Source organism: Lactuca saligna, chromosome 8 (genome assembly GCF_052625555.1).
Source record: "Lactuca saligna cultivar CGN05327 chromosome 8, ASM5262555v1, whole genome shotgun sequence".
Taxonomy (NCBI): domain Eukaryota; kingdom Viridiplantae; phylum Streptophyta; class Magnoliopsida; order Asterales; family Asteraceae; genus Lactuca; species Lactuca saligna.
Window position 1 is genome coordinate 277,877,498 of NC_136424.1, and position 26,060 is coordinate 277,903,557.

The 26,060-nt window shown below is 37.6% G+C and overlaps 2 protein-coding genes, 3 non-coding genes and 1 pseudogene across 7 annotated transcripts; 5 read left to right on the top strand and 1 right to left on the bottom strand.

Annotated features, from left to right (window-relative positions):
• The first annotated feature begins 13,399 nt into the window (after nt 1-13,399).
• On the top strand, nt 13,400-15,726 carry LOC145010683 (protein HEAT STRESS TOLERANT DWD 1-like; annotated as a pseudogene).
• A 2,438-nt stretch (nt 15,727-18,164) lies between these two features.
• On the top strand, nt 18,165-21,989 carry LOC145008792 (Pentatricopeptide repeat (PPR-like) superfamily protein). 2 transcript variants are annotated; one of them, XR_013663638.1, is made up of 3 exons: nt 18,165-18,291; nt 18,757-18,868; nt 21,370-21,989. XR_013663638.1 is itself a non-coding variant. In XM_078967401.1 (2 exons), exon 1 carries the CDS (start codon nt 18,945-18,947, stop codon nt 21,138-21,140), a length of 2,196 nt encoding a protein of 731 aa, XP_078823527.1. In that variant the 5' UTR covers nt 18,875-18,944; the 3' UTR covers nt 21,141-21,215; nt 21,370-21,989. The 2 variants fall into 2 exon arrangements, 1 of the variants encoding a protein (XP_078823527.1); XM_078967401.1 differs by lacking the exons at nt 18,165-18,291; nt 18,757-18,868 and adding an exon at nt 18,875-21,215.
• On the bottom strand, nt 21,320-24,188 carry LOC145008793 (HIPL1 protein-like). Of its 2 annotated transcripts, none has more exons than XM_078967403.1 (7): nt 23,903-24,188; nt 23,657-23,814; nt 22,745-23,551; nt 22,450-22,666; nt 22,209-22,375; nt 21,833-22,065; nt 21,320-21,754 (listed from the first exon to the last, which is right to left on the bottom strand). In XM_078967403.1, exons 1-7 carry the CDS (start codon nt 23,988-23,990, stop codon nt 21,364-21,366), a joined length of 2,061 nt encoding a protein of 686 aa, XP_078823529.1. In that variant the 5' UTR covers nt 23,991-24,188; the 3' UTR covers nt 21,320-21,363. The 2 variants fall into 2 exon arrangements, with proteins under 2 accessions (XP_078823529.1, XP_078823528.1); XM_078967402.1 differs by having other exon boundaries at nt 22,209-22,378; nt 23,903-24,179.
• Nucleotides 24,189-25,152: 964 nt separating this feature from the next.
• On the top strand, nt 25,153-25,223 carry TRNAG-GCC (transfer RNA glycine (anticodon GCC)). The gene has a single exon. It is a non-coding gene; the product is annotated as a tRNA-Gly (tRNA).
• A 66-nt stretch (nt 25,224-25,289) lies between these two features.
• Nucleotides 25,290-25,361, top strand: TRNAQ-UUG (transfer RNA glutamine (anticodon UUG)). The gene has a single exon. It is a non-coding gene; the product is annotated as a tRNA-Gln (tRNA).
• A 161-nt stretch (nt 25,362-25,522) lies between these two features.
• TRNAQ-UUG (transfer RNA glutamine (anticodon UUG)) lies at nt 25,523-25,594 on the top strand. Its single transcript has one exon. It is a non-coding gene; the product is annotated as a tRNA-Gln (tRNA).
• The last annotated feature ends 466 nt before the right edge of the window (nt 25,595-26,060 follow it).

Sequence of the window (26,060 nt, forward strand, 5' to 3'; positions counted from 1 at the left end):
AAGGGAATGCGCTTACATGTTATTGGGCCTTCTATGAACTAGTTCCATGTAAAAGGACTTTCAATAGCTTTATTGTGTTGTTAGGCCCCAAGGGTCCATTGGTACTGCTAGCAAAGTCGAGAAGTCAAATACGAGTCGGGCCAAGTGCCTTTCGCATTCACGATAGCCTTGAACGACTTATGGAAATAACGGGGGCTTCGTACCTTCCTTTCTCCTCATTTGTGGGGCTATGAGAAGTCAGGGTGGTGGGATTAAGTGAGTCTTATGGACGACGCCTAAAGGATCATTTGTAATTGGTAGTTATAAACTAGTCATTTTCGTTAATGCGTGATTATAACGACTCACAACCCATAATTAATCCAATGTCACCTGGGTAATCATAAACAATCGTCGCATCGGTATAACAATAAATAAGACATGTAATTCTATGTATTGGGAAAAGATCGGGTTTTCCCGGGAAATCAACACTTTTAACTATGTGATGTATACAAGGTTTAACAATTATACATGCTTACAAAATCAACAAGCATACTACGGATCTCCACACTTTTTCTTATATACAATACTTGTTTTAGAAAATATCGAATTTTCAGGGTTTTCAAACTTCACAAAAATCATTATTTTTCAAACATGACTTATGAACTCATCAACGTTTCATATGTTGACGTTTTCCAAAATAATTGTATTCTCAGGTAACAGGTAAATCGAAGAATAGGTATCCAGTGATGTCATGGTGTTTTGTTTAAATTAGTATCGAACGGTTTAAGTTATGGAAATGTAATGTTCAAAACAATGTATTGAATGTAAGCAATATATGTTGTTATATTTCAATGCATGGTGATGAATGATGTTATGATTCATGTATAATCATTGTGATGGTATTCAATTGAGTCACAATAGCCCTCGGACGTTTCCGCCGTCTGGTTCGGGGGTGTGACACCCTGACCCGGTTGACAAGGAAAATCATGGTCTTTTGCTGGGGGCCTGAGCAGCAGGCCGCATTTGATACTTTGAGGAAGAAATTGTGCGAGGCGCCCATCTTATCCCTGCCAGAGGGCATGGAGGACCTTGTGGTATACTGTGATGCGTCCATCTCAGGTTTCGGTGTGGTATTGATGCAGAGGGGGCATGTTATAGCTTACACTTCGAGGCAGCTGAAGCCTCACGAGCCAAATTGCCCGACACATGATTTGGACCTGGGGGCTGTTGTTTTCGCCCTCAAGAGTTAGCGTCATTACCTCTATGGGGTTCGTTGTACCATTTACACGGACCACAAGAGCTTGAGGTATCTCATGGACCAGCCAAATCTGAATATAAGGCAACGTCGGTGGCTTGGTGTGGTAAAGGATTATGATTGCGAGATACTCTAACACCCGGGGAAGGACAATGCCGTGGCTGATGCGCTTTGCCGCAAGGCAGCACCAATCAGGGACATCTGTCTGAGGATGATAGTTGTAACTCCATTGTTGGAGCAGATTCGGGAGGCCTAACAGGAGGCCATGAAGGAAGAATATCGGAAGAGTGAGAGAATTGTGGGTCAGGAAACGGGGCAAGTTGGGCCCTAGGTATATTGGACCCTTCAGGGTTATAACCCAGGTGGAAAAGGTGGCATATAGGCTAGATCTACTAGCCAAACATAGTCAGATTCATAGCACCTTTCACGTCTCCCAGTTATGGAAATGTTTGGTGAACGATTCAGCAGTGGTGCCTTTAGAGGATATTTAAGTTGATGACAGCCTGAACTACATCGAGCAGCCAGTGGCTTTCCTCGACCAGAAGTCAATAGGATCTGAGGAACAAGAGGGTGGAATTGGTAAAGGTGCAGTGGCAGCACTACAAGGGCTTAGAATGGACCTGGGAGTTGGAGGACGACATGAGGGAGCACTACCCCGAGCTTTTTCAAGATCAAGCAACAGACTTCGAGGATGAAGTCTAGAATAAGTAGGGGAGATTTGTAACACCTGATTCCCGCTATGCATTTAAATTAAGCATTTCTGTATTTTCTTTGGGACTCAACGAGTTGGTGGCCCAACTCGTCGAGTAGGGTTGTGATTCGCGGGCATTTTAAGTGACCTACTCGAAAAGTCGGGAGGCTGACTTGGCGAGTAGGTGTTGTTTGAGGGAAACCCTGAATCTGAGGGTTTGCACCCTATTTAAACGACTTAACTCAACCTCCCTCGTCCCTATCTCTCCCAAGAAGCTGTATATCGAAACCCTTACTGCTTTTGTGTGATCTGAGGCCATTTTGGTGTTTTGGGTGGTTTGTGAAGCTTGAAAGGAAGGAAGAACCTTGGGAATTCGAGTTGGGGCTTGTAGATCCAGAGATCTTATTCCATCTTCATCTCAAACAAGGTAAATGCCCCCTATTTTGGTCTTTCATTTGGTATTCATCTTTAGGGCTTAGATTTTGGGTGCATTTAGGGTTTCCCAAGCCATTTTCGGATTTATGAAGTGATTCATGGGGTTCTACTTTCAGATCTGAGTTATGGAGGGGTCTCATAGCATAAAGGTGCCAACTTTATGGCCATGAGAGCCCCATGCACATTCTAGAGCACCTTTTATGAATTTTTGAGCCAAAAACCCCATGCATTAGCACCAAGTTTGGATCTTTATGTATAAAATGGACATTATGAGGCCATATCTATGGTTTTGATGTTTTAAGACCCATTTAAATTGGATGTATAGTAAGGGTCAAGTAGGGACTCGACTAGTTGTTCTTGGAACTCGGTGAGTTGGTGCGTATTAACCACCAAATCCCTTCTGGGGATGGACTAGTTGTTTTGAAAGGAAGTCACGTAGATGCTTAGACACATAAAGGGACCTGGGAATCATGGGACTCGGCGAGTGTATGAACAGACTCGGCGAGTCCAAGGCAATCTCCCAACCATTGAAGATGGACTTGACGAGTTGTTCATACAACTCGGTGATTCATAGACTGGACACGTTTTTATAAGGGAGATGAACTCGCTGAGTTGAAGGAAGAACTCGGCAAGTCGGATGAAGATGGTCCCGATGGTTAGAATGAAGGAGAACTCAACGAGTTCTTTCTAGACTCGACGAGTGGAGTCGAGGTTGGATCGGGTTAGTGGAGCATGGACTCGATGAGTTGGTAGACCAACTCGCCGAGTCAGATCAATTAGGTGTTGACTTTGACTGGTTATGGTTTGACCCAGGATAGGGTCATATGTTCTGTTTGATGACTTGAGGATTGTCATATAGGGATTAAGGAGCCGAGGAGAGTCGATCTTCACGTAGAGGATGGTTCTGACACTACACGACATCGAGGTGAGTTACCTTCCAGTAGGGGTTGATCTAAGGCCACAATGCTGACCCACCAACAGGGGTATTTAGTAGATAATTGTCTTTGTGATAATTATCTTGGTTTAGTTATGTGATTTGGTCATGAGATATGCATGCATGATATGGTATCTATGTTAGTGGTAGTGATAGGGAATAGTCTTTCACTGGCATAGGTCATTAGGACCAAGGGTAGGTCAGTACTCCGATATGCCTGACTATATGTTTATATCTTGTTACTGTATGCTAGTGGTAGGGGTGAAATAGTCCCCAGTTACCAGTTGAAAGATACCGATGGCAGTTACCGGTTGAAAGATACCAACGGCGGTTACCGGTTGAAAGATACCGATGATAGTTACCAGTTGAAAGATACTTATGGCAGTTACCGTTTGAAAGATACCGACGATATTATATGGTATGTGGTATGATGGGGGAACTCACTAAGCTTTGTGATGACAGTTTTTGGTTTTGGTTTCAGGTACCTCTTCGTCGAAGGGGAAGGAGTTGGTGGTGTAGCAGCGCATCACACACACACATGGTTTCCGCTTGAGTTTCTAATATTGTACTCTAATTTTTCATTACTTTTGATGCTACAATTTTGAGACATGACACTACGGTTTTATGTATTGACATAATTTTAGCCGTGTCTTGATAAGTTATTTTATAAACTACTTAATTAAAAATGAAATTTTTAGCCTTGATTTTTGGGATGTTACAAGGCTGGATGAAAGGAAGAGGGTAATCAAAGAACTAGAGGCAATCGTTGACCGTAAGACTAAGAAGTTGTGACGCATTATGGTCGAATTAGTGCTTGTGCGATGGAAACAAGCGAATGGGCCAAATCTCACCTGGGAAATGGAGAGTGACATGATGAGTCGCTACCCACTTTTGTTTGTTGATGTATGATTCCGGGGACGGAATCATCTTAAGGGGGAGAGAATTGTAACACCCATGTTTCTAGCCTAGGAATTAATGATGATGTAATAGTCTAGGTCAACCTGTGTAACTTATTTTGAAATAATAAAGACGTATTATTTGATTATTATGTGTTTATTGCTTAATTATTATGATTTAATAAGTTAATAATAAAAATAAGCATCGAAAATGAACGTTAGATAAACCCGATATCTATGAAGGAAGTCATAGTGGCTGAAATAAGGATTCCGGATACATAAAGAATACCAAAATCCGAGTTATAACGAAGAAGATATGACCTGTCGAAATTTCGCAACAGAACCGGCACGATGCTGTGTGACGTAAAAAGTGAATTTATGATAAAGTTCTTTCTAGCATTAATGATCTAAATGAAAGTCGTATTGTTCATTAAACTGAGAGCATGCATAAAAATAATGTCCAAATCTGACTTCGTATGAGGAAGTTATGAATTTTCTAAGATTTGGCATAACACTATGCAGCCTGAAACTTGAATTTTAGATCGAGTGATTTTTAGCTTAAACAACCTACACGAGGGTAGAAGATCTTGTTGATAGTAGTTAAATGGTAAAAAGACAGACAAAAATAGACGTTGGATGAAGAAGTTATGAATTTTTAACGGACATTTCCTATCCCAGCCTGTTAAAAAAATAACTTAAAAAATAAAGTAAAAATTAGCCGATAGAGTCTAAACAAAAGTTGTAGAGAACGGTCTCACCTATGCGTGGATATAAAGAATGTCAAAAATAGAGCTCATATGTGAAAGTTACAAATTTTTGAAGTTTGAAAATTCGGAGTACGCCCAACGTACTCGTATGTGTGATCCGGAGTTGGTCACGTTGCCTACTTTCTCGCATGCGACACGTATCTTGTACCATCGACACGTCCAAAGCCACTAAGCTTCTGCGCCCAACGTACTAAGTTGTACGCCCAGCTTAGTGGCTATTAAGGATGTACACCCAGGGTACTCAATGAAGAGGTAGTACGCCCCGCGTACTCTGCAGTTACGCCCAATGTAACTCGAGTATTCAGCCCTTATAAATAGTGACCGATACCATCCAATTTTAGGTTACAATTTCATTCTCTCTACCCTATACTTTCTTCAATATTGCAACAATTACCCCCTAAGCCTATTATATCATCCTAGCATCGTAAGCAAGCCCAGAGAGCCCGAAGATCCCGAGAAAAATAATTTTTGAGCCAAAAATGTGCCCACGTGAGCCCAGTTTTTGAGAAATTACCCCGGTTTCATCTGAAAATATTATTTTAAGAGACGAGGTGCTACCCAATTATCATCATAACAAGTGAGTGTGTAGTCACTTTCATCTTATACATAGATACAAAGTATTTTCTATAAAATACATGTTATGTGTATATTTATTGTTTGTCTATTTGAGATGGGTGTTGAATGAATGTTTTATATAGGTTTTAAAATGATTTAAACTGTATGTGTATTTTTATCTACGAATATGTTTGGTATAACATGGGTAGATGAAATAGTTGTTGTGTGTTAAAATGATGAGAGGCCTCGATATTGTTGTTGTTTCAGTTATCTAACGGAGTATAGATGACGACCATAGACTTTTCTAGGCAATCCAGTGGAACGCTAGCAGGCTCGCAACTTGTAGGTGTTTGTGAACTTAGTGTTCAATGGTATACTCCATCCCCCACATGGTTGCCTTATTTCACATAAATTTCTGAGGAATCCCCTAAAGCAGTGTTGTCACCCCGATGAAAATCCTTAGACTAGGTCCGTTGTGATAGGTTTTTAAGGACATAAAGTGAGGATAACGGGAACAGGTAATCAGGGTTATTAATGTTTGATGAAACTAATAAATTTATTGTTGGTTGATGAAAATTAATAAATTTATTCTTTGTGGGTTGAAAACCCTATATGCTCACCAGGCTCCCAAGTCTGACCCACTCAGCTTTTTATTACAGGTAGTGGACCCAGAGCATAGTTTGGAGGTTGAAGAGTTATTTTTGAATTATAATCCAGTAGCTGTAAATAATTGTTGTAAGGCTTATAATTTAATATTTATGCTTTTGGTCTGTATCGGAACATGACATCCCGAGGTTTTGTTATATAATGAAAATATCTTTCTTTAAGAAATGCTTTGATAAATTTTTATTATATTTTGTTTTGGGAACAAATTCCGCAACATCTTTTGGAAAATTACTATGATTTTATTTTAAAAGCATAAACTAAGTCGGTCTTTTCTGGCAGAGAAATTTGGGGATGTCACACCTAGCACTGCTGAAGTCCTATAGATAAAACTCCAGCTACTGGTTGATAGATTCCCGAACTATCAACATCAAACAATACCCAATTAATAATTGGGTTCCAAGCCCATGGTCCAACTCACACTCTAAAAGCCCAAAAGTCAAGTAATGGGACAAAGCCCAACATATGGCCCAATTTTCCAAATTAGGCCCAGACCTCTACATGGTCTTTCCTTAAGGCCCATCCATTTATTCTGGTCCAAACTCTTGGTATTCCAATGGCCAAATATCTCATAATCATCAAGGCTAAGTTATGGCCCACCTATGGCCCAATTTTCCAAATTAGGCTCAAGTCCTTCACATGGGCCTTATCCTAAAGCCCATCCAATTATTTTGGTTCATTTACTTGTTCTTGGATAGCCCATCAATCGTCTAATCACCAAAGCCCAATAGAAAGGCTCAACTCAAGGCCCAAGTGAAATTAGGGTTTTCACATGAAATGACGATTAGGGTTAAGTGTTCCTACTTAACCCATTAAGGACTTAATCCATTAAGTCCAATATTGCCTTAGGTTAATTTGTCCATGATTATTAATTAATATTTTAAGTTTATTAAATAATTCCAGTGCGGGTCCCGATCAGTCCCCAAAATTAGGGTTTCATTAGGGTTTTCCAAACCCTGATTACGGTTTCCAACCCAATACTAGCCTATTAGTCAAATACTTAGTCTTTTAGGTCAATCGGGGCTTCATTGGGCCCATTAGGGTTAAACAATTCAGGCACCACCCACTACCACCTTGGGTAGTGGTGGTCAACGGCAGTGGCCACCACCTCATGGTGGTGGTTATGACTTTTAGCTAACAAAATTATCCAAGCATCCCAAAATGACAATCACACAAGCAAAAGTACACAGCCACCCAAGGTGGTGGCTGGCGGCAGTAGAATGGCAGCGCGAGGTGGCAACCATCCCTCCCGGCGGTGACGAGTTGTTTTCTTTGATTATTTCGGTCGTACAATACAGTTTACAGCAATATCCAAACACACACACACACACATAAAATAACACACCCACACAACCACCCTTGTGGTGGCCGGTGCTGGTACATGGTGGCAGCCACCACCTCAAAGTGGTGGTGGTTGTTCTCGGTTTTCTGGCCAAACAAACCTCCCCACTTCAATGAAATAAACACACACAAACACTCTTTTCTCGGACAGTAACACAGCCACCCACCTGGTGGCGTACATGGCGGTAATGGCGTGAGATGGCGGTAGCAGCGACAGTTTTGCGATAGCAGCCACCACCTCACGGTGGTGGCGGCGGTTTATCTTGATCCTTAGTCCATCAACACACGCGAGCAGAAAACCCACGAACCAGTGACAACTCGTCTTCAATGGAAATAGCAGCAGCGGTGCCATCGGCCGTAGATAGCGGCGGTAGGTCCTGAGTGATGATGGGACAGAAGAAGAAGAAAAAAGGGTGGCGATGGCGACAGCAAGCCACGACGACAACATCATCTACGAATGTTGGTTCCTCCGACGATTGGTACGTCGTCCACATCTTCACCGGCGATAGAAACATCGATGGGTCGAGAAAAAGTAGGGAGATGGCGGCTGTTCACTGGTGCTAAGAAATGACGAGACAGGTGGCGATGACTAAAGAGTAGTCTAACACACAAACGGCGGTTGAGGAGGGCTCCATTGGTGGTGGCGGTGACCGGAGGTGAAGAAGGAGGATGACGGCCAGTGACGGGAGGCATAAGGTGGCGACTTCATTTCATTTTAGGGTTAGGGTTTCGGGAGGGTTATATACCTGACTCACATGAAACATCACCCCATAATGACAACATTAGCCCCCCCTTTTCCCTTTTCTTTCAAAACAGATATATAACTTACCATTTAAACCCTGTCTCCTGAAATCCTTTACAAATTAAGTCAGCATTTTACCAAGCAGCCCCTGCTTGACAAATTCTTTTCAACTTAGGTACATAATTTACCCTTTTATCCACAGCCATCCAAAATCCTTTCATATTAAATCCTGAAATTACACTTTAACCCCTGAAACCAACGCCCCGCTAAATATTATGGATATTTGGTTACAATAATATAAAATAATAATAAAAATTACATCTCGGGTTCCAGATTTATTATTTAATTATTCTATTCTAAATGGAATGTTACACTAGAAATAGAATGAATTGGGAGAGAGGAGAGTGGAGGCTTGAGATTCCGACTATCTCTCTTGGAAGTAGAGTGGCCAAAATTTAGAGGCTTTAAGGATCCTTATATAGTGGTATAAGGAAACCCTAGATAATCCTAATTTGAAGTAAATAATATTAATTCAAATTTGGTGATTATCCACTTCCTTATTCTCCACATGGGATATTCTAGAAATCCTAGAATATCCTCCTAAAGACCATCCACGCTTAACCTAGAAGGTTCTGGAGCCTTTTGTTCAACTATTGAATAATTTCTCTTTAGACCTTGCACTTTTAATTAATTCTATTAATCCCAAAATTAATTCCAATTAATTTCTGATTAATTACTAGTTAAATATTACTATTTCTAATTAATAAGTTATTCCCATAATATATTAATAAGCTATGTGGTACTTTGGGGGAACTCACTAAGGTTTGGCTTACAATTTCAGTTTTTTGTTTCGAGTACTTCAGATGACCGTGGCAAGGCGAAGGCGTGATCGTACACATCCTTCGATGATATGTTTTGGGAGGTTTTATGATACATTGATCTTGGGGATATTTGTATTTAATACTTGATTTGATATGGTTTTGGTTGAAAACAATGGTTCCTTTTAAGTTAAAAATGAAAATGTTATCATGATTTTTGGAATGTTACAAGGATACAAACTTAATAAATCACTACAAAATGACAACATCATATATACCAGGATACAAAATCTAATAGATCACTACATCATAGTAACATACTAAATACCAACAATCCATGGAATACATAATCGTATACACTTAGAGGTGAGATAGACACCCGGACAGGTGATCCTACTCTAGATCCACAACCAAACAAGAAACCTGCAAGAAAGCCTAGATCAAGAGTCCTCAGTCTATCCTACATGATTATATATAGTCCCTATGACATCCATCTACTAAAAGATAACCAAAACCAGTGGGCCGACATTGGTGCCCTCGACCCACAGGTGCAATGAGGCAAAACTCACCTGAAATGAGGAAATCCGAAAAACTGATATGTGTTCCCCTTTCTGCACTATGTTCTCCCGTAAATCCTAATCACCAAACTCAAGTAAAACCTTAATTAACGGTCCAAAACCCCTAAGTTTGACCTAAATTCAAACTTGGTCAAAAGTCAACGATTAACAAAAGTCAACAAAGTCAAACTCCATGGCAACTGCGTATGTCCAACATACTCGTCGTACGCCCAACATACGTGAATTGATCTTATTTCTCCATTAATTACTTTATCACTTAAGACCTTTTGTCCAGATCTCATATATAGTCTCAAAACATCGACTTAAGTCATATAGTTTCCACCTTTATGACTTTCCATGGTTAGAAAAGGTCCAAAAGCCAAAACTATAACTTATTAATCCATTAAGACATCATAACTCTTGCATGGAAGGGATAGAAGGACTAAGATCACATTTTTATGGTTCCTAATAGCTTCATAATGGATAAAGTTTCTAACTTTATCCATTATAATGGTCCAAACAAACAAGATCTAGTCGTTAAGTCTCAAAGGGATGAAAAGTGCATCTTCTTAAACTTAATCCCTTAAGTATAAGTCTCCAACCTTTAGATTTGAATCAATATGATGTTTAGATGGACAAAGTTTCCAAATTTATCCATAACAAGGTTATAAACTTTCAAGCTCTAAACTTTATTCAATTAAAGTGACCAAAATCTCATAACACCCAAAACTAGTTAGATCTAACAAATGCATCATCAAGATTCAAACTTTATATCTATAGAAGGTGAGCAAGGTTTGGATCTACAAGCTCCAATGCAGCCAAGGCTTCTCCAATGAGCTCCTTCTTGTCAAAAATTCACCAAGAACACTCCAAAGCACTTAAAAACACATTCTTTTGCTCATAAGGCTCAAACTAAGGTTAGGGTTTCAAGGGAGGACGCTGAAGTGGTGGATGCTAAGAATGGAAAGGGTTTGGGGGAGTTAAGGACCTTAAATAGGGTTCAAAACCCCTAAATTAGGGTTGTGTATTTGATCTTGTATGCTTGATGTACTCCTAGTACACTCACCATATTAGGTTGAGCCTCCGAGATTTGCCATGTCTAGTATGCCAAACGTACACCTTGTACGCCCAAGGTACTAGACTAAACCCAAACCTTCCTATTTCGAATGATCATAACTTCTTTGTTCTAACTACGATTTTGACGATCTTTATATCTACGAAAAGGTGTTGAAGATCCCCACAATATTATCTAAATATCTTGGACTAAAAACTTCTCGAACAAAAATCCATATTTCCTTCAAGAACTCGACCTATGACTTTTCCATTTCGACCCTTCGGCCCAAAACACAATTCAAGGGTTAAATCTCCTAACTGTCATTACATCCTTCCACAAGGATTAAACTTTTCCTCCTTAAGGCCCAAACCTTTACACAATCGACTTCCAAACCATCGCCCATAAATGACAGAAAACAGGATGTTACACATCTTTAACTTTGTTCTCTTTCTTTTTTATTTTCTTTAACATAAAGTCCCTTGACAAATGGTTTTTACTATTGTAAAACCTATAGTCACTACAAGAAAAAAAAAACCCTTTTACGACACACAAACTACAACACTCATTGATTTATGTTACGCAAAAGAGAGTAACATTAAAAAAGTGTCATCTCTTCAAAAAAAAATTAAGGATTTAGGTCACACATTATTGCGTGCCCTTAAGTTAGTGTCATAAGAAAAAAAATTAAAAACATGGAGGGCGTTGTATCTTAAATGCGCATCTTCTATAAGTGTCGTTTTATAATTTTAATGAAAAAGTGCGTTTAGTAGATACGGGGGAAAATTAAATCCCTAAAATTTTGAAAACCCGCCTTGTTCTTTTCTATCTTCATCATCGCAATCAATTCTCCCTTCTCCCTCCTCTCCGATATGCTTCTCCGCTACTCCTGACCTTATTTGTTAATCATCTCGTCAGATCTCTGCTCTAGTGTTCAAGAAAACCTCCAACTACATCCTCGACATTAAAAAAACCGTAATTGGCAATCACATAACACGCTTATATTCCTCTCTCTTCCATTGATGTGCAAACCCTTCTTCTACGACGATTTTAGGTAAGCCCCAATTAGGACCAGCCTAATGGTTGGGCAATATGGGTCACATCCTAGCTAGGGTATCAACATGGAAGGGGCATCATATTTAATCCATTTGTTATAGGTATAACATAGTTTGGAGCTAAATATTGATCCATAGTGCGTTGATGAGAGCTAGATTCGGCATCGACGCACAAAAAAGAGTTTGTGAAAGTTGAAATTGGGAAGTGTATGTAAGGCCGCAAAATCAAAACTCGGCTCTGAAGAGTAGAAGACGAGGAGTCAATACTAATTGGGCTTCATGTTGTCTGATTTCTTGGATATCTCAATTTCGTTGCAACATTTCTTAACAATCCCTTTATTCTTCATTACTTTCAAGTTCGAATTCAGGTGTAAATCAAAATCCTTCCAGAGTTAAAGATAATATCATAAACGAGCGGTAGAGTGAATCAATTGGTTTCGTTTCATTTTGCCATAATATTGTTATCTGAATTTAGTAAACGAGCGGTAGAGTGAATCAATTGCACGCGGAATAAACCGTGTAGCGAAGTCCCCAAAACCCCAAACCCTCGTATGGGGTGTTCTGGTGTGGATTGGAAGCGAGTAGGGGATCCGCTCGAGGAACTCGGCGAATTGCTCGCGGACTCGGCGAGTCGGTACTCGAGTCAGCCCCATAGCCCGAGTGGTGAGTCAAGGGTGACTCAGTGAGTGGGGAGAGGGACTTGGCGAGTAGGACTAGATTAGTAAGGGAAGGACTCGGCGAGTTGCTCGCGGACTTGGCGAGTTGCTCGTGGACTCGGCGAGTCCAGTCAACTGGAAGTTGACTTTGACTTAGATTTCGACTTGGTCAAGGGTAAAAGGGTCATTTTACCCTAAGTACATCTAGCAGTGTTTGACTGATCGTTTTGTGGGAATTATAGCCGGAGGACGTCTGCAGCAGCAGTAGGCAGTCAGTTTCCGATCAGATCAACAGCTACTTTGAGGTGAGTTACCTTCCAGTAGTGGTGGGTCTACGGCCACAATGCCGGCCCACCAGTAGGAGTTGTATGTAGATGATTGTCTCTGTGATATTCATCTAAGGGATTACTACTACCTGTGTTGTATTTATGTGCTAGTGACAGTGTGGGGAGATAGTCCCCAAGATATTCGGTCGGTAGGGTCGAAGGGGTAGTCATACCCAGCCATGTTAGATAGATTTTGATATTGTGATACATGTTATGTGGTAGTAGTAGAGGGGAGAAATAGTTTCCCCAGTATCCGGTTGAGTGGACCGAAGGGGAGGCCAGCACCCAGATATGCTAGGCAGTATCCGGTCGAGAGGACCGAAGGGGTAGGTCGGGCACCCAGATATGCCTAACAATTTATGTATGTTATATGATTATATGATATGTGGTACAGTGGGGGAACTCACTAAGCTTCGTGCTTACAGTTTTCAGTTTTGGTTTCAGGTACCTCTTCAGCTAAGGGAAAGGAGCTGACGCGGTAGTAGCATATCACACACTCTTGTTTCCGTAGTTATGAGTTTATTCTGGGATTGATACTCTGATATTTTGGTTGTTTACATGTTGTGGATTTCAAATTTGGGTTTTCGATGTGAAATGGTTTAATTAAAAATTGTTTTAATTATTAGTGTTTTCTAAGTAAAGTTTTAAAAACGAAATTTCTGGACGTGAAAATTGGGTTGTTACAATAATGCTCCCAATTCAATCGAAATATTTAAAATATCAAACATTTCAGGAAAATGAAGGGAACTAGTCCCAATAAAAACATCAAATGCTAATACAGACATGGAAAGTGATAGTAGTGATAGTGGTGAAGATGAAATAGAAAATGAAGGACCAAAAGCTCCGGTCTTTCAGGTAACAAATAACCATTAACTTTTTACATCTTTGATCGTTACTATTTTAATCATTTTATATTTAAATCTATAGGTCTGAAAAGTCTTTCATGAAGGTTGTGTGAATAGAATTCGTGCAATGACAAAAAAACCCCATATTTGTGCAACTTAGGGAGATACCGGTCACATGCAGGTATCATTAACAGTATCAGTATCAATAACAGTAACAATATACTTGTAATATATGCATAAATGATAACTTCATGCAGATATGGGATTTTGCCTCTCATTTAAATGCTTTGGCAGTAGCTGAAAGTAATATTAGCAAGGATGCCTCAACAGTTTCTAATCAAACTCCTTTAGTAAAGTTCACTGGTCACAAAGATAAAGGCTATGCAATTGACTGAAGTTCCCTTATCCCTGGCAGGCTTGTATCTGGTATGAATTACAATATTTTATTTATGAGATATAAAAACTAAAAAAACTCATAATTTGATATTGCCATTTTTCAAAAGGCGACTGCAAGAATTGCATCCACTTATGGGAGCCTTCATCTGACTCAACATGGAAAGTTGATATTAAACCATTTGTTGGACACACTGGTAGTGTTGAAGATTTGCAGGTAATTTATAATTACCCTTTTTCCCATTAACGGTAATTATGTAAAAAAAAGTCATTTTTAGTCTCTTTTTTATAAAACTTTTCTAGTTGTATGTTGGCATCTGGTAGTGATGATGGGACATTTTCTATTCGTGATCTTAGATTGCTTAAGGTTTGTTTTTGCAAATAGTTTATTGTATTAAAATTTAAAACTATGGAAAAATATAATAACATGGTTTTGTTTTATTTCAAGAAGGTGATTTTGTTGTGGCACATTTTGAGTACCACAAACATCCGATAACATCTATTGAGTGGAGTCCACATGAAGCATCTACATTGGCAGCATCATCATCAGATAATCAACTCACGTAAGAAATTTTCATCTTTAATAGCTTTGATGTGAATTTAATCTGTAACATGTTTGATATTTTAAATAGACCATTATTTTTAAAATAGATATTGATTGACATTTTTATGAGAAAAAATAAGTGTAGATAGTAAATTAAAATACAAATTGATGGACATTTTTATGTAATTTTTGTGCAGAGTTGTTCTCAGGTTTCCAAATGCTTTTTCTGCATCAAAAGATTACCAGGACAATATTTGAGAAATGTTCAAATAAGCAAATTACAAAATTTAGATAACAAGTCTACAAGGTGAGCTTTGTGGTTGGACATGCTTTTACATTGGTGTGGCTACTGAAGGGCCTCTACAGCTATCGGCCTCTTGCATGGGTCCCAAGAATAGAGAGTCTACGTGCTCAATATGATTGCATATTATTAGGCAGTTCTGAAAGGGAAAATGGTAATTTAAAACCACTACTTACAAAAATCAAATTCACTGCCTCCTTGCTTGTAGATGGTATTAATGCAAAAAGATTTACACCACCGACTTGCAATGCTAAATTCCATACGTGCAAAGAAGATCAGGTAACTAACCATATGATATTCTTCTTTTTCTTCTCTTGCTCTTCCTTTTGCTTCTAACTTGTTTGTATCCCTTTCCTTGTATGTGGATGGTACATTGGTGTAAGAAACATCCGCTCACCCTTTTGGTGGTTGGCCGATCCTTAAATGGGAAAATGAGTTAGCCTGGACATATTATTCCACTGTGTAGATTCATGTTAACACTATTATATGCTAACTAGTCAACCTTATCTTTGAATTCTTGAAAATCTCTACCGTTGGTAAATTTTATCCACTTGAATAACTTCTAACTTCTAACAATCTAACTACATTTCTTCCATGTTTTGTAGCATTCTTTACTTGTTTATATAACAAGCTACATAGTATAGTAAAAACATTAAATTTGTTACATTTAATGGTTGAATATTACAAAGTTATCTGCAATTATTTTCAATGCAGAGCAGGTTTTAATGGAACCTGGAACACCACATGGATCGAATATTATATCTCAAGTGCGGTCCCACATTCTTTGGATGGAGAAAACGGTAATTTCACCTTTTACAACTAACATTCCATGTTTGATTCTTCTAATAATTATATTATCATATTAATTTTTTAACTTTTATTTGATCAGGTCACAAAAATTATCGGAGCATTGGTTCATTAGACTTAAAGAATTATGAAAGGCAAGATGCAACTCTAATTAGTTAGAATTTGATGTTTATCATCATTGTGTATATCTTTTTAGTTTGTATAGCATTACATTGCAGAAGGTGTCCCTTAATAGCAATGTAGTATTAGGTTATATAGTTAGGGAAAACCACTTAATAACAATGTACAATTAGATCCCCTTAATATCAATGTATTATATTTTTTTTGCATGATGTTATTGGATGAAATTGATTGTTTTGGTATATATTTGTTTACATATTTTTGTATTATGCGTAAATGAGTATCATAAAGACGTGTCGTAAATGCATATCGTATATGTTTACTGAAGTTTATGACACGCAAATGCGTGTTATCTTCATTTATGACAAGGGATTCCTTGATACGCATTGCATGTCATAAACATGCACGTCGTAAGGTTATGACTCGCAAATGCGTGTCGTCTTCCTTTATGACAAGGCCTTTCTTGATACACATTGCGTATAATAACCGCGCGTCGTAAATGGATGTCATAAATGCACGTCGTAAATAGATGGCACACAAAAGCGTGTCGTCTCTCGTTATGACAGGGCCTTACTTGACACATATTTGCACGTCGTCTGAGCTTTTTACAACACACATTGCACGTCGTAAAAGGCTATTTTTCTAGTAGTGAGTCATATCCCAAATCACCAACAAGTTTTTTCCGATACTTGGATTATGAATCATTCTTCACTTTAACATTTGAATCAATATTCTTTACTCCATAATTTTTTTGCTCGAACTTGAGTAATTCTTTTGATTATTTGCCAATGCCACCACCACTACCACCACCACCACCATCGCCACCATATGATCATATAAGGTCACGCCTTAATCAAGTTGGCACATATTGAATATTTTATTACTAATATGATTATTAATAAATATAAGTAACTATTGTATTTAATTATGTAAAATTATTATTTTATGAAAATAATGTCTCTAGAGGGTATTACTAGTTATTATATCATATTGTATGATTTAATAAGCCGTGTACAAGTTTTTGGGCATATTGGATATCACTAGACTTCAACATGTACATAAGTTATACTACATTGAGTGTTTGACACTCTTTGGGCCCCTCATTGGAGACGTTTGGCAAAATACTCCTTGGAGGAGTGGGAGGTTGCTTGTTTTGCTTATTACTCCATGCACCATGCTAGTAGTTTTTAATCACTCCATATTTTACAAATATATTAGCATTAAATCTATTTGCAAGGATAAAAGGGATGCATCGGGCTTGCATTTAAATCTAATCATTTTCTCTTTTCTTCTCAAGAACCATAGGTTCTCTCTACTCCTCTATATTTTCCCTTTTGAAGCTAGTTGCAAGTGTTGGTGTTTAGAAGTGTTTCTCCTTTAATGCTACCTTGTGTTAAACACTTAAAGACTTAAGAAGTTACAAATACAAAAGGGCACCTAGCATTCTATTGGGTCTTACTCTTAATTGTGGATACTTGTATAGAAGATCAAACTTATTGTTATTTGCTATTTTTATCAACTCCAAAATTTCAAGTGAGATCATAGGCTTTAAAGGTTGTCTTCATAACATTTTATGTGTTGTTATAAACTTTCTAGTTCATGTAATTGGATCCTCTTGGTAGTTTGTTAAAATTGTTTTAAAACAAACTAGTTATTTTCAAATTCTTCCGTTTTCCTTATAAATTTGTTTATAAAAAATGATCGTTTTTAGCCTTCAAAAACTCATCAATACAAACCCTAGACAAGGACATCATTCTCGCGCAAGGCTCGGCAGTCAGCACATCGTTCTGTTGCACCCATGTAGGAAGACTGCCGACAACCATCAGCCCATCACCTTCCGTCCCAAGCTTGCTCTGTCGCAACTCACAACTCGCCTCTTCCCTCTGCATTCAAGATACAATACACATAACAACGATTCCTGCTCAGACGCCCACATTGTCGAACTCGACATACAGTAACACCACGAATTCTACCTCAAGTTCCGTAAGTTTTTGATTTTGAAACTGGAAACTTCAATCTACTTGTGGCTGTTTATATATCTTTTTGAACGATATATATGTTTATACATGTTTTGTTTACTAAGCTTAGTCTTGCTTTGAATATTCTTGTATTGCTGGTTAATGTTTATGTTTAATGTTAATATTGTAATCTTTAACTAATGAACACTCTTAATTTTGTTTCCTATACTAAGTTAAGTCTTGCTTTGAAATGTTCTTAACCATGATCACCCATCTGCCAAACACCGCTTTTTGTTATTTTGAAATTTGGCCAGCTACTTGCATGATGGTAAATATTGCAATATGAGTTAGGAGGACAAAACAAGAATAAAACATAAATAGAGGGTTAAAATTACAATTTTAGGTAAAAATAAAGGGTATTTTATGCAATTTAACCAACATTTAAAAGAACCCCTAAACGAAGCCATCCGTTTATGCTACCGTAGAAGAGGACCGGAAAAAACGCCGCGCCCCTGAACCCGGAGCTTTGCCATATTCCGATACGGTTGTGTATTTGTCATCATCAAAGGGATATTTTTTAATATGTTGATTATTTAAATGAGGTTCGAAGCTTTCTTCATGCTAGGTTAACTACAAAAAGTAATCAGATTTTTTCAGTTCATATTTGTTTCGTGCATTATTTTTTCGATGTTTCTGTTTCTTTTTCTTTCAGTCTGTTGATTATGAATGTAGCATCTATAGTAGGGGGAGGGGCTTCATGAGCGAAGGAAACAATTTCAGTATTCAAACATGCAAACTCTAGTTTAGTAAACAGAGGCACTGTGCAAAATAGTTAGTTGGTCTTATTTCTTCGTTTTACCTTTTTAGTTTCTGCACATCTATGCTATATATTTTTAGATGCAACTATTCGTTAAATTGAGTTGAATTTACACTCTTGAGTACATTGCCCACCACCTGTTTGATAAAATGCCACTGTCAACAAAACTAGAAAATGACGTATTCTTTGATACATTGGTTTGTTATATTTGAAAACGGCTATTAATTATAATGTGATTGTCATCATCCAGGTGATGCATTGAGGAAGAATTGTTTATGCTTCAGTCCTTCTATATGGAGAAGGGTCATGTTAACATCAAAGATGGAAACAGGGGACATGGTTTGATGCTAAGACATGAAGAGGTTTGCTACCTTTGTCCCAAGATATTGTTGTCAAACATTGTATCATCATCATCATCATCATCATCATCATCCTCAAATGGTTTCTTCTGTCATTTCTCTCCCATTTCTCATACCAAATCCTTCAACCCGAAAATACTCATCACTTAGTTCAGCTAGTGCTAGACACTTCCCTGATTATTCCCCCAAAAAGCCCACCATCAAAGATTCTGAACTTGTTTACAGCATCTCCACCACCATTAAGCAACGCCACTTTGAACCCATAGAACGAATTCTGAAACCATTCGAATCAAGGCTTAGGTCTGACCACTTTATTTGGGTTTTGATGGGCATAAAGAATGAGTACACATTAGTGTTGACTTTCTTTGACTGGTTCTGTTTACATAGAGCTCCATCTCTTGAGGTGAGATGCATTATCATTCAAATCTCTGTTGCTGCAAAAGACCCAAAAGTTGCTTATCAACTTATTCATGACTTTTGGACTAAACCCAATGTAGATGCTACTCTTCCATTTACCCTTTTCATGGAAAAGTTGATATACACTTACAAAGATTGGGGCTCTAATCCCCATGTATTTGATATATTCTTTCAAGTCCTTGTTGAAGTTGGAATACCTGATGGAGCCAAAAAGCTATTCCACAAGATGTTAAACTATGGAGTGGTGATATCTGTCAATTCATGCAATCATCTTCTCTCACATCTATCACAGAATATCGATACGTGTAAGACAACACCACAAATTTTTACTGAATTTTTAGAATTTGGTGTTAAATGGAACACTGTGTCACATAACATAATGATTCATTGCCTTTGTCGAATGAAGAAAGTCAAAGAAGCTCATAACTTACTCATCCAAATGGAGATGCGAGGCTATTTCTCTGATGCTATCAGTTATACCACTATCATAAATGGGTATTGTCAGATTGGAGAGTATAATGTAGCTTTAAAACTTATGGAAGAAATGCAAATAAAAGGATTGAAACCAAACAAGTTTACTTTCAACAGTGTGATTTTTCTTTTGTGTAAGATAGGCAAAGTGTTGGATGCAGAAAAGATTCTCAGGGAAATGACATGGCAAAATCAAAATATAGTTCCTGATAAAGTAGTGTACACAACACTAATTGATGGTTTTTCCAAAACTGGGAATCTCACTGCTGCATATAAGCTGTTTGATGAAATGCATAAAAGGAACATTTTACCTGATTACATAACATACACTGCTCTTATATCTGGTATTTGTCGAATGGGGAATATATCAGAAGCATATGATCTCTTTCTTAAAATGCGTAATAGAGAAATGGTTGTTGATGAATTTACATATTCAGCCCTTATTGATGGGTACTGCAAGAATGGTGAAATAAAGGAGGCGTTTTCACTTCATAATGAAATGGTTCAAATGGGTTTAACTCCAAATGTTGTAACCTACACTTCATTGGTTGATGGTTTATGCAAACAAGGGGAAATCGATACAGCAAATGAACTTCTTAAAGAAATGTGTTCAAAGGGTCTTGAATTGAATATACACACATACAATTCACTTGTTAATGGCCTCTGTAAATTTGGTCACATTACAAAAGCGATAAAGTTAATGGAAGATATGAAAATGGCAGAAGTGCATCCTGATACATATACATACACGACATTAATGGATGCTTATTGTAAGGCAGGAGACATGGTTAAAGCTCATGAGCTTCTTCGTGAAATGCTGAAAAAAGGGATTCAGCCAACTGTTGTTACTTTTAATGTTTTAATGAATGGGTTTTGTATGTATGGGATGTTGGAAGATGGAGAGAAGCTACTGACATGGATGTTGGAAAAGGGTAAAAATGGTATTATGCCAAATGCCACCACGTACAATTTGCTTATGAAACAGTATTGCATCCGGAATGAAATGCATGCAACAAGTGAAATCTACAAGGGTATGTTGGGAAAAGGAGTTTCACCAAATGCAAACACATATGATGTTCTAATTAGAGGACATTGTAAAGCAAGGAATATGAAGGAGGCGTGGTTTTTGTATAAAGAAATGGTGGAAAAGGGATATGATCTCACAGTAAATGGTTATAATGCTCTTGTCAAAGGGTTTATTAAAAGGAAAAAATATTTAGAGGCAAAAAGTATGTTTGATGAAATGAGGAAAAAAGGTTTAGTTGCAAATAGAGAAGTATACAGTTTCTTTATGGATATGAATTATCATGAAGGAAACCTGGATTTAACTCTTGAACTGTGTGATGAAGCGATAGAAAAAGGTGTTGTTGATAAGACTGATGTTTGAGTTTTGAGTTTTGAGTTTTGACCTTCCGGAAAAAGTCAAGATTGTTGATTTTCTAACAAATGAATCATGTATCTGGTATGTAAATATGTAATAGGTTATAAGCTTTTCACTTCATAAATAACTCATTATAAAAAAAACTAAGTACCTATTTCAGTTTCACATAAACGATCTAAAATACATAAAAAAAAAAACTTGGTTCTTGATACTCTTTGCGTTTACACATTCACAGCAAATACAACAACATCAAAGAGAGACAAATTACAAACTCCATACATTTACTAATGACATGATTACCCTTTGAAGAAGGTGGAGATCCACGAGGAGCAACAGATTCTGTCGCATTTTCCTTTGAGCAACTATAGCTACAACGACTTGGGCGAACTACTCTGTAAACACCCGTGCTTGCAAGGACATATATGTCTTTTTGGTTATCTTCTCCAAAAGAGTATATGTAACCTAAAGAAGCCAAGTTAGTGTTTGGAACAGAAGTGCACTCTAATGGTGAATCATGAGCACAGCTGAAAGGGATTGAAGTTGTGGTAAAATTCCCACTGTTTGATGGTGTTTCAAAAGCTGCCCATAAAGCAGTAGCATATAAATCTGCATATAGGTAACTGAACAAACATAGTTAGATACAATCCTTACATTTTTTATTTTCATAATTTGTTTTTTTTAATTATTATTATTATTACCTGCCATATAAGCATGGATCTGTAGTAGAACGATAGAAATACCCCCCTGTAATTGCTGCAGAACCTTCTTTTTTGTTTACATCATAGTGATTATATCCCATTGCTGGAAATATAACATCTTTAGAATTATTAGATGTTATATTTTCTTTTGAGTTAACAGCAAGGTGACCTTCATATATACTCCACCCATAGTTTCCACCTTTTGTAATCACATCAATCTCTTCATATCGATCCTAATCAATCACAAACTTGTATAAATTTAATTTGATTTCATTTGGGTTTCTTGTTGTACATAACACAGACTAAACATAAGGGTAAAATAGTCATTACAAAACATAAGGGTAAAATGGTCATTACAACAAAAATATGAACGAACCTGACCGACATCTGTACATAGGAAATAAGAAGGTCGTTCTGAATCAAAGCTACACCTCCAAGGATTTCTGAGCCCTAAAGCCCAAATTTCGGGCAACAATTCTTTATCTTCAGAGTAAGGATTATCACGTGGGATTGAATAATTTCCCCATAGATTCAAATCATCCTCTTCTGTAAAAAAAAAAAATCAGGATTTTTATAAACTTGAAAACAAAATGAATTACACTTTACACCTTACTTACTAGGAAATGTATCTACATCCACCCTCATGATCTTTCCAAGCAATGACTTTTTATTTTGAGCAAAACCAAAAGGACCATCTCGCCCTCCACCATCGCCCAACATTATATACATATACCCATCGTTAGGCCCAAAAAGAATTTGTCCCCCATGATTATTTGTAAATGGAAGCCCCATTGTAAATATCCTTCTCACTTCCGTAGGTTTCCCTTTTATTTCCTACAAACAAAGTCAATTTTTAGAAACTAAACTAGTACTATTAAATGCTATAAGGAACAAATAAAATGACCGTTTTACCCTTTTAGGGTCAGAACCCGAACCCGTCTCATTAACCGTATACTCCGCAACAACAGTATGATACTGACACGGATGCTCGTTTCCAGCTCCAACAATCTTGGAAGGATCACAGCCGACATCCGAATTACACCCACACCTTCCGGAACATGTAGCCGACTTTTCTTTATCACAATTAAACGAAGCGAAAAACCTCCCGTTTTCCACAAACTTTGGATGAAACGCAATCCCCATCAACCCAAAAACCGTATCAAACTTAACCTGATCCGTTAAATCCACAAACGGGCTCGATCCATCAAACCCTAACCCGTCACCCGACCCGTGAGAAGGAACTGTTACGGCCCATATCTTACCCGGTAAGTCCGATAAAAACACACGGTTCGACCCGTCCGGGTGAGCCGCCATGTTTATGTAACCTTTGTCTCCCAGTTTCTCAAGGCACAGACCTTTCGGTGGGCCCGGGGTTTCGGTTTCGGTTAGTTGGATCGGTGTCCCGTTGAAGCATTGACTTTGACTTTTTTCGGTTTGGGTTTGACCGAATGCGGTGCAGAAATCGGACCTTGATTGCCAGAGATCCGTGAGTTTGGTTGATGTGTTGCGTGATGATCCGGTGGTTCCTTGTAGCGTAGGGGCAAAAACGGAATTTTGTATCGGAATGTTTTGACACGTGTCCCATACTTTTGTACAGAAACTTGTGGAGGATAGTTTTGAAGAATCGGGTGAATTCAGAGAGTTACAAAGAAGTGGAACCGAACGTGTTTGTGTTTGTGATTCGATAGTGTATAAGTTTGCCGAGAACTGATCGCATGTCTGCGGAGGGTAAAAACGTCATTTGGTGATCCCACGTCACAAAATATGTTTATTAACGATATAATAATAACAGAGTTTGTATGATAATAGTAGAGATAAACTTACAGCACATATAATTGATTTGATAATAGAAGCACAATTTGGATCTGAGATGTTCATAGCTTCAAACTGTTTTTGTAACTCTGAGTCTTTATTCGAGTCGCAACATACCCTTCCTTTGTATGGACAAAATGATAGAGGCTCATTTCCAATCACAGGTGCCCCTAAAACATTAACATCACACAATCATCATAATTCATACATACATACATACATAGTTACATATATATACATGAGAGAATAGAGACTTACTCATGTTGGTGCACATGGGTAGCGAAGAAGATGGATAAGGGAACACCAGTAAAAAAAACAGGGGAAGAAAGCTGAAAAAAGCTTCCATTTTTGTCACATGTACAGAGATAATCTATTAATCTGTGTGTGTATGTATGTATTTATGGGTTATGGGTCTTGTCTTTATGATAAATATGAGCAAAGTCTAACTTGTACAGGTGGTTGTGCTGCAGGGTAGCTTTAAAGATTGGGGTAATCATGGAGGGGGGAAAAGACAAAAATGCCCCCATTCCCGAAAGGCTGCAACTAACATTTGATATCTAGTAGCTAAATTTAGCAAAGTTGAAACAACGGTCGTCTTTTTTCTCTCTCTTGGTTGACAATTGAGGCGGAAGAAAATTAACAAGAAATTATCGATTAAGACAGTAATTAACTGAGATATGGTGGGCCCCCACTCCACCCCACGCCGCAAATATAATTAAATTGTTTATATTAATTTAGTAAAATTAAGATCTTAGTGGGATATTTAGTTGGTAATGGTGGATAGAGATGCACTAAGAAAGCTGTTTTTTTTTTTTAACGATAGTTTTTAGCTTTGATCATTTTGTTGTGTTATATTTGATATGAAATTGAGTTATGGTTAGATTTGTGGTTGAATTCTGTATTGTATGTGAAGTTAAATTATTATTATTTGTTGCGGAGGTCAATAATTACAAAAAGTAAAGTAAGTTTTGAAAGAAGGGGGAAAATGAGTTGGGGTTGGTAATAAATTTGGTTAATTCAAACACCACAAGTTTTTCTTATGAAATCAAATACTTTATTGACTATTGGAGAAAAAAGATGAACGAAAAGCAACTCGAAAGTAGCATTTTGTTATGTGAAAAAAATTCTCAACCACCTGTGTTTTTAGGTCTACAAACTTTAGCTTTTCTCCAGTAGGATTAGGAAAATGTAAACAATTTTAAAGAATCGAATCCTAGAGTTTTAAGGCTGTGTTTACATGTGAGAACAAGATTTGAATGTTTTTTTTTTTTTTTTATATGAGAATAAAGAAGGTATTCACGCTTTTGGAGAGCAATAGAACGATTCCTTGTTCAATCTTTTTATATGTGATAAAAATTGTTTTTTATTTGTCTAATTGATATTAGTACTTGCCTCGTATAACTTATTATGTCCTCTGTTGCATAACAAACAATGTTTAAGTGGAACTAATCTTACATTTAAAACAATATTAGTAACTTAAGTAAATGGCTCAGAAGAATAAACAAGAAGCACCAGTGGTCTAGTGGTAGAATAGTACCCTGCCACGGTACAGACCCGGGTTCGATTCCCGGCTGGTGCATTAAATTTTTTTATATCAAAAGTATTTTGTGTTTTAGTAAATAATCTCGGAGATAATGACAAGATTGGTTCTATGGTGTAGTGGTTAGCACTCTGGACTTTGAATCCAGCGACCTGGGTTCGACTCCCGGTAGGACCTTTTTATTTTTCCTGTGTTAAAAAAGTCGCCAAGAAATATTAGCGGTCTATTACTCTATTAGAACATCTCCCCTACACACACTTGTTTTCGATTCTCGATTATTGCCTATTTAGATCTATTACTAATTTAAATATATAAATTCTGGATTTAAGTCACAAATTGGTTCTATGGTGTAGTGGTTAGCACTCTGGACTTTGAATCCAGCGACCTGGGTTCGACTCCCGGTAGGACCTAATTTTTTTGTTTTACCATATGATTTGCACTCTTGAAGATTCTTTGTTAGGGGTTGTATGTTTTACGGGAAAATGTGGTTATTGCAATGTTGAGTGTGGATATCATGGATCAATCGAGTTGAGTAAGGATCATCAATTTCTCCCACACGAAATAATATAGCTTTTCACCTTAAATACCATAATATAACATGAATTGGAGCTCATTTAGGGAGATGAATAACCGTTTTTTGGATGACAATTTTTCAATGGACGGATAAAGACAATGTTGTATTTAGCTAATTACAATCATCTCAGATTTATGGATTTCACTTCAAGAAAATGGCACCAAGTTCGATTAAAGGCACAATAGACAAACACAAGTGATGTGTCGACTACGATCCATCAAAATCATAAAAAAGTTCAATAATAAATTTGAAATGAAATGAAACCCAAAATCAAATTGCTAAATTAAAATGTAAGAACGGGA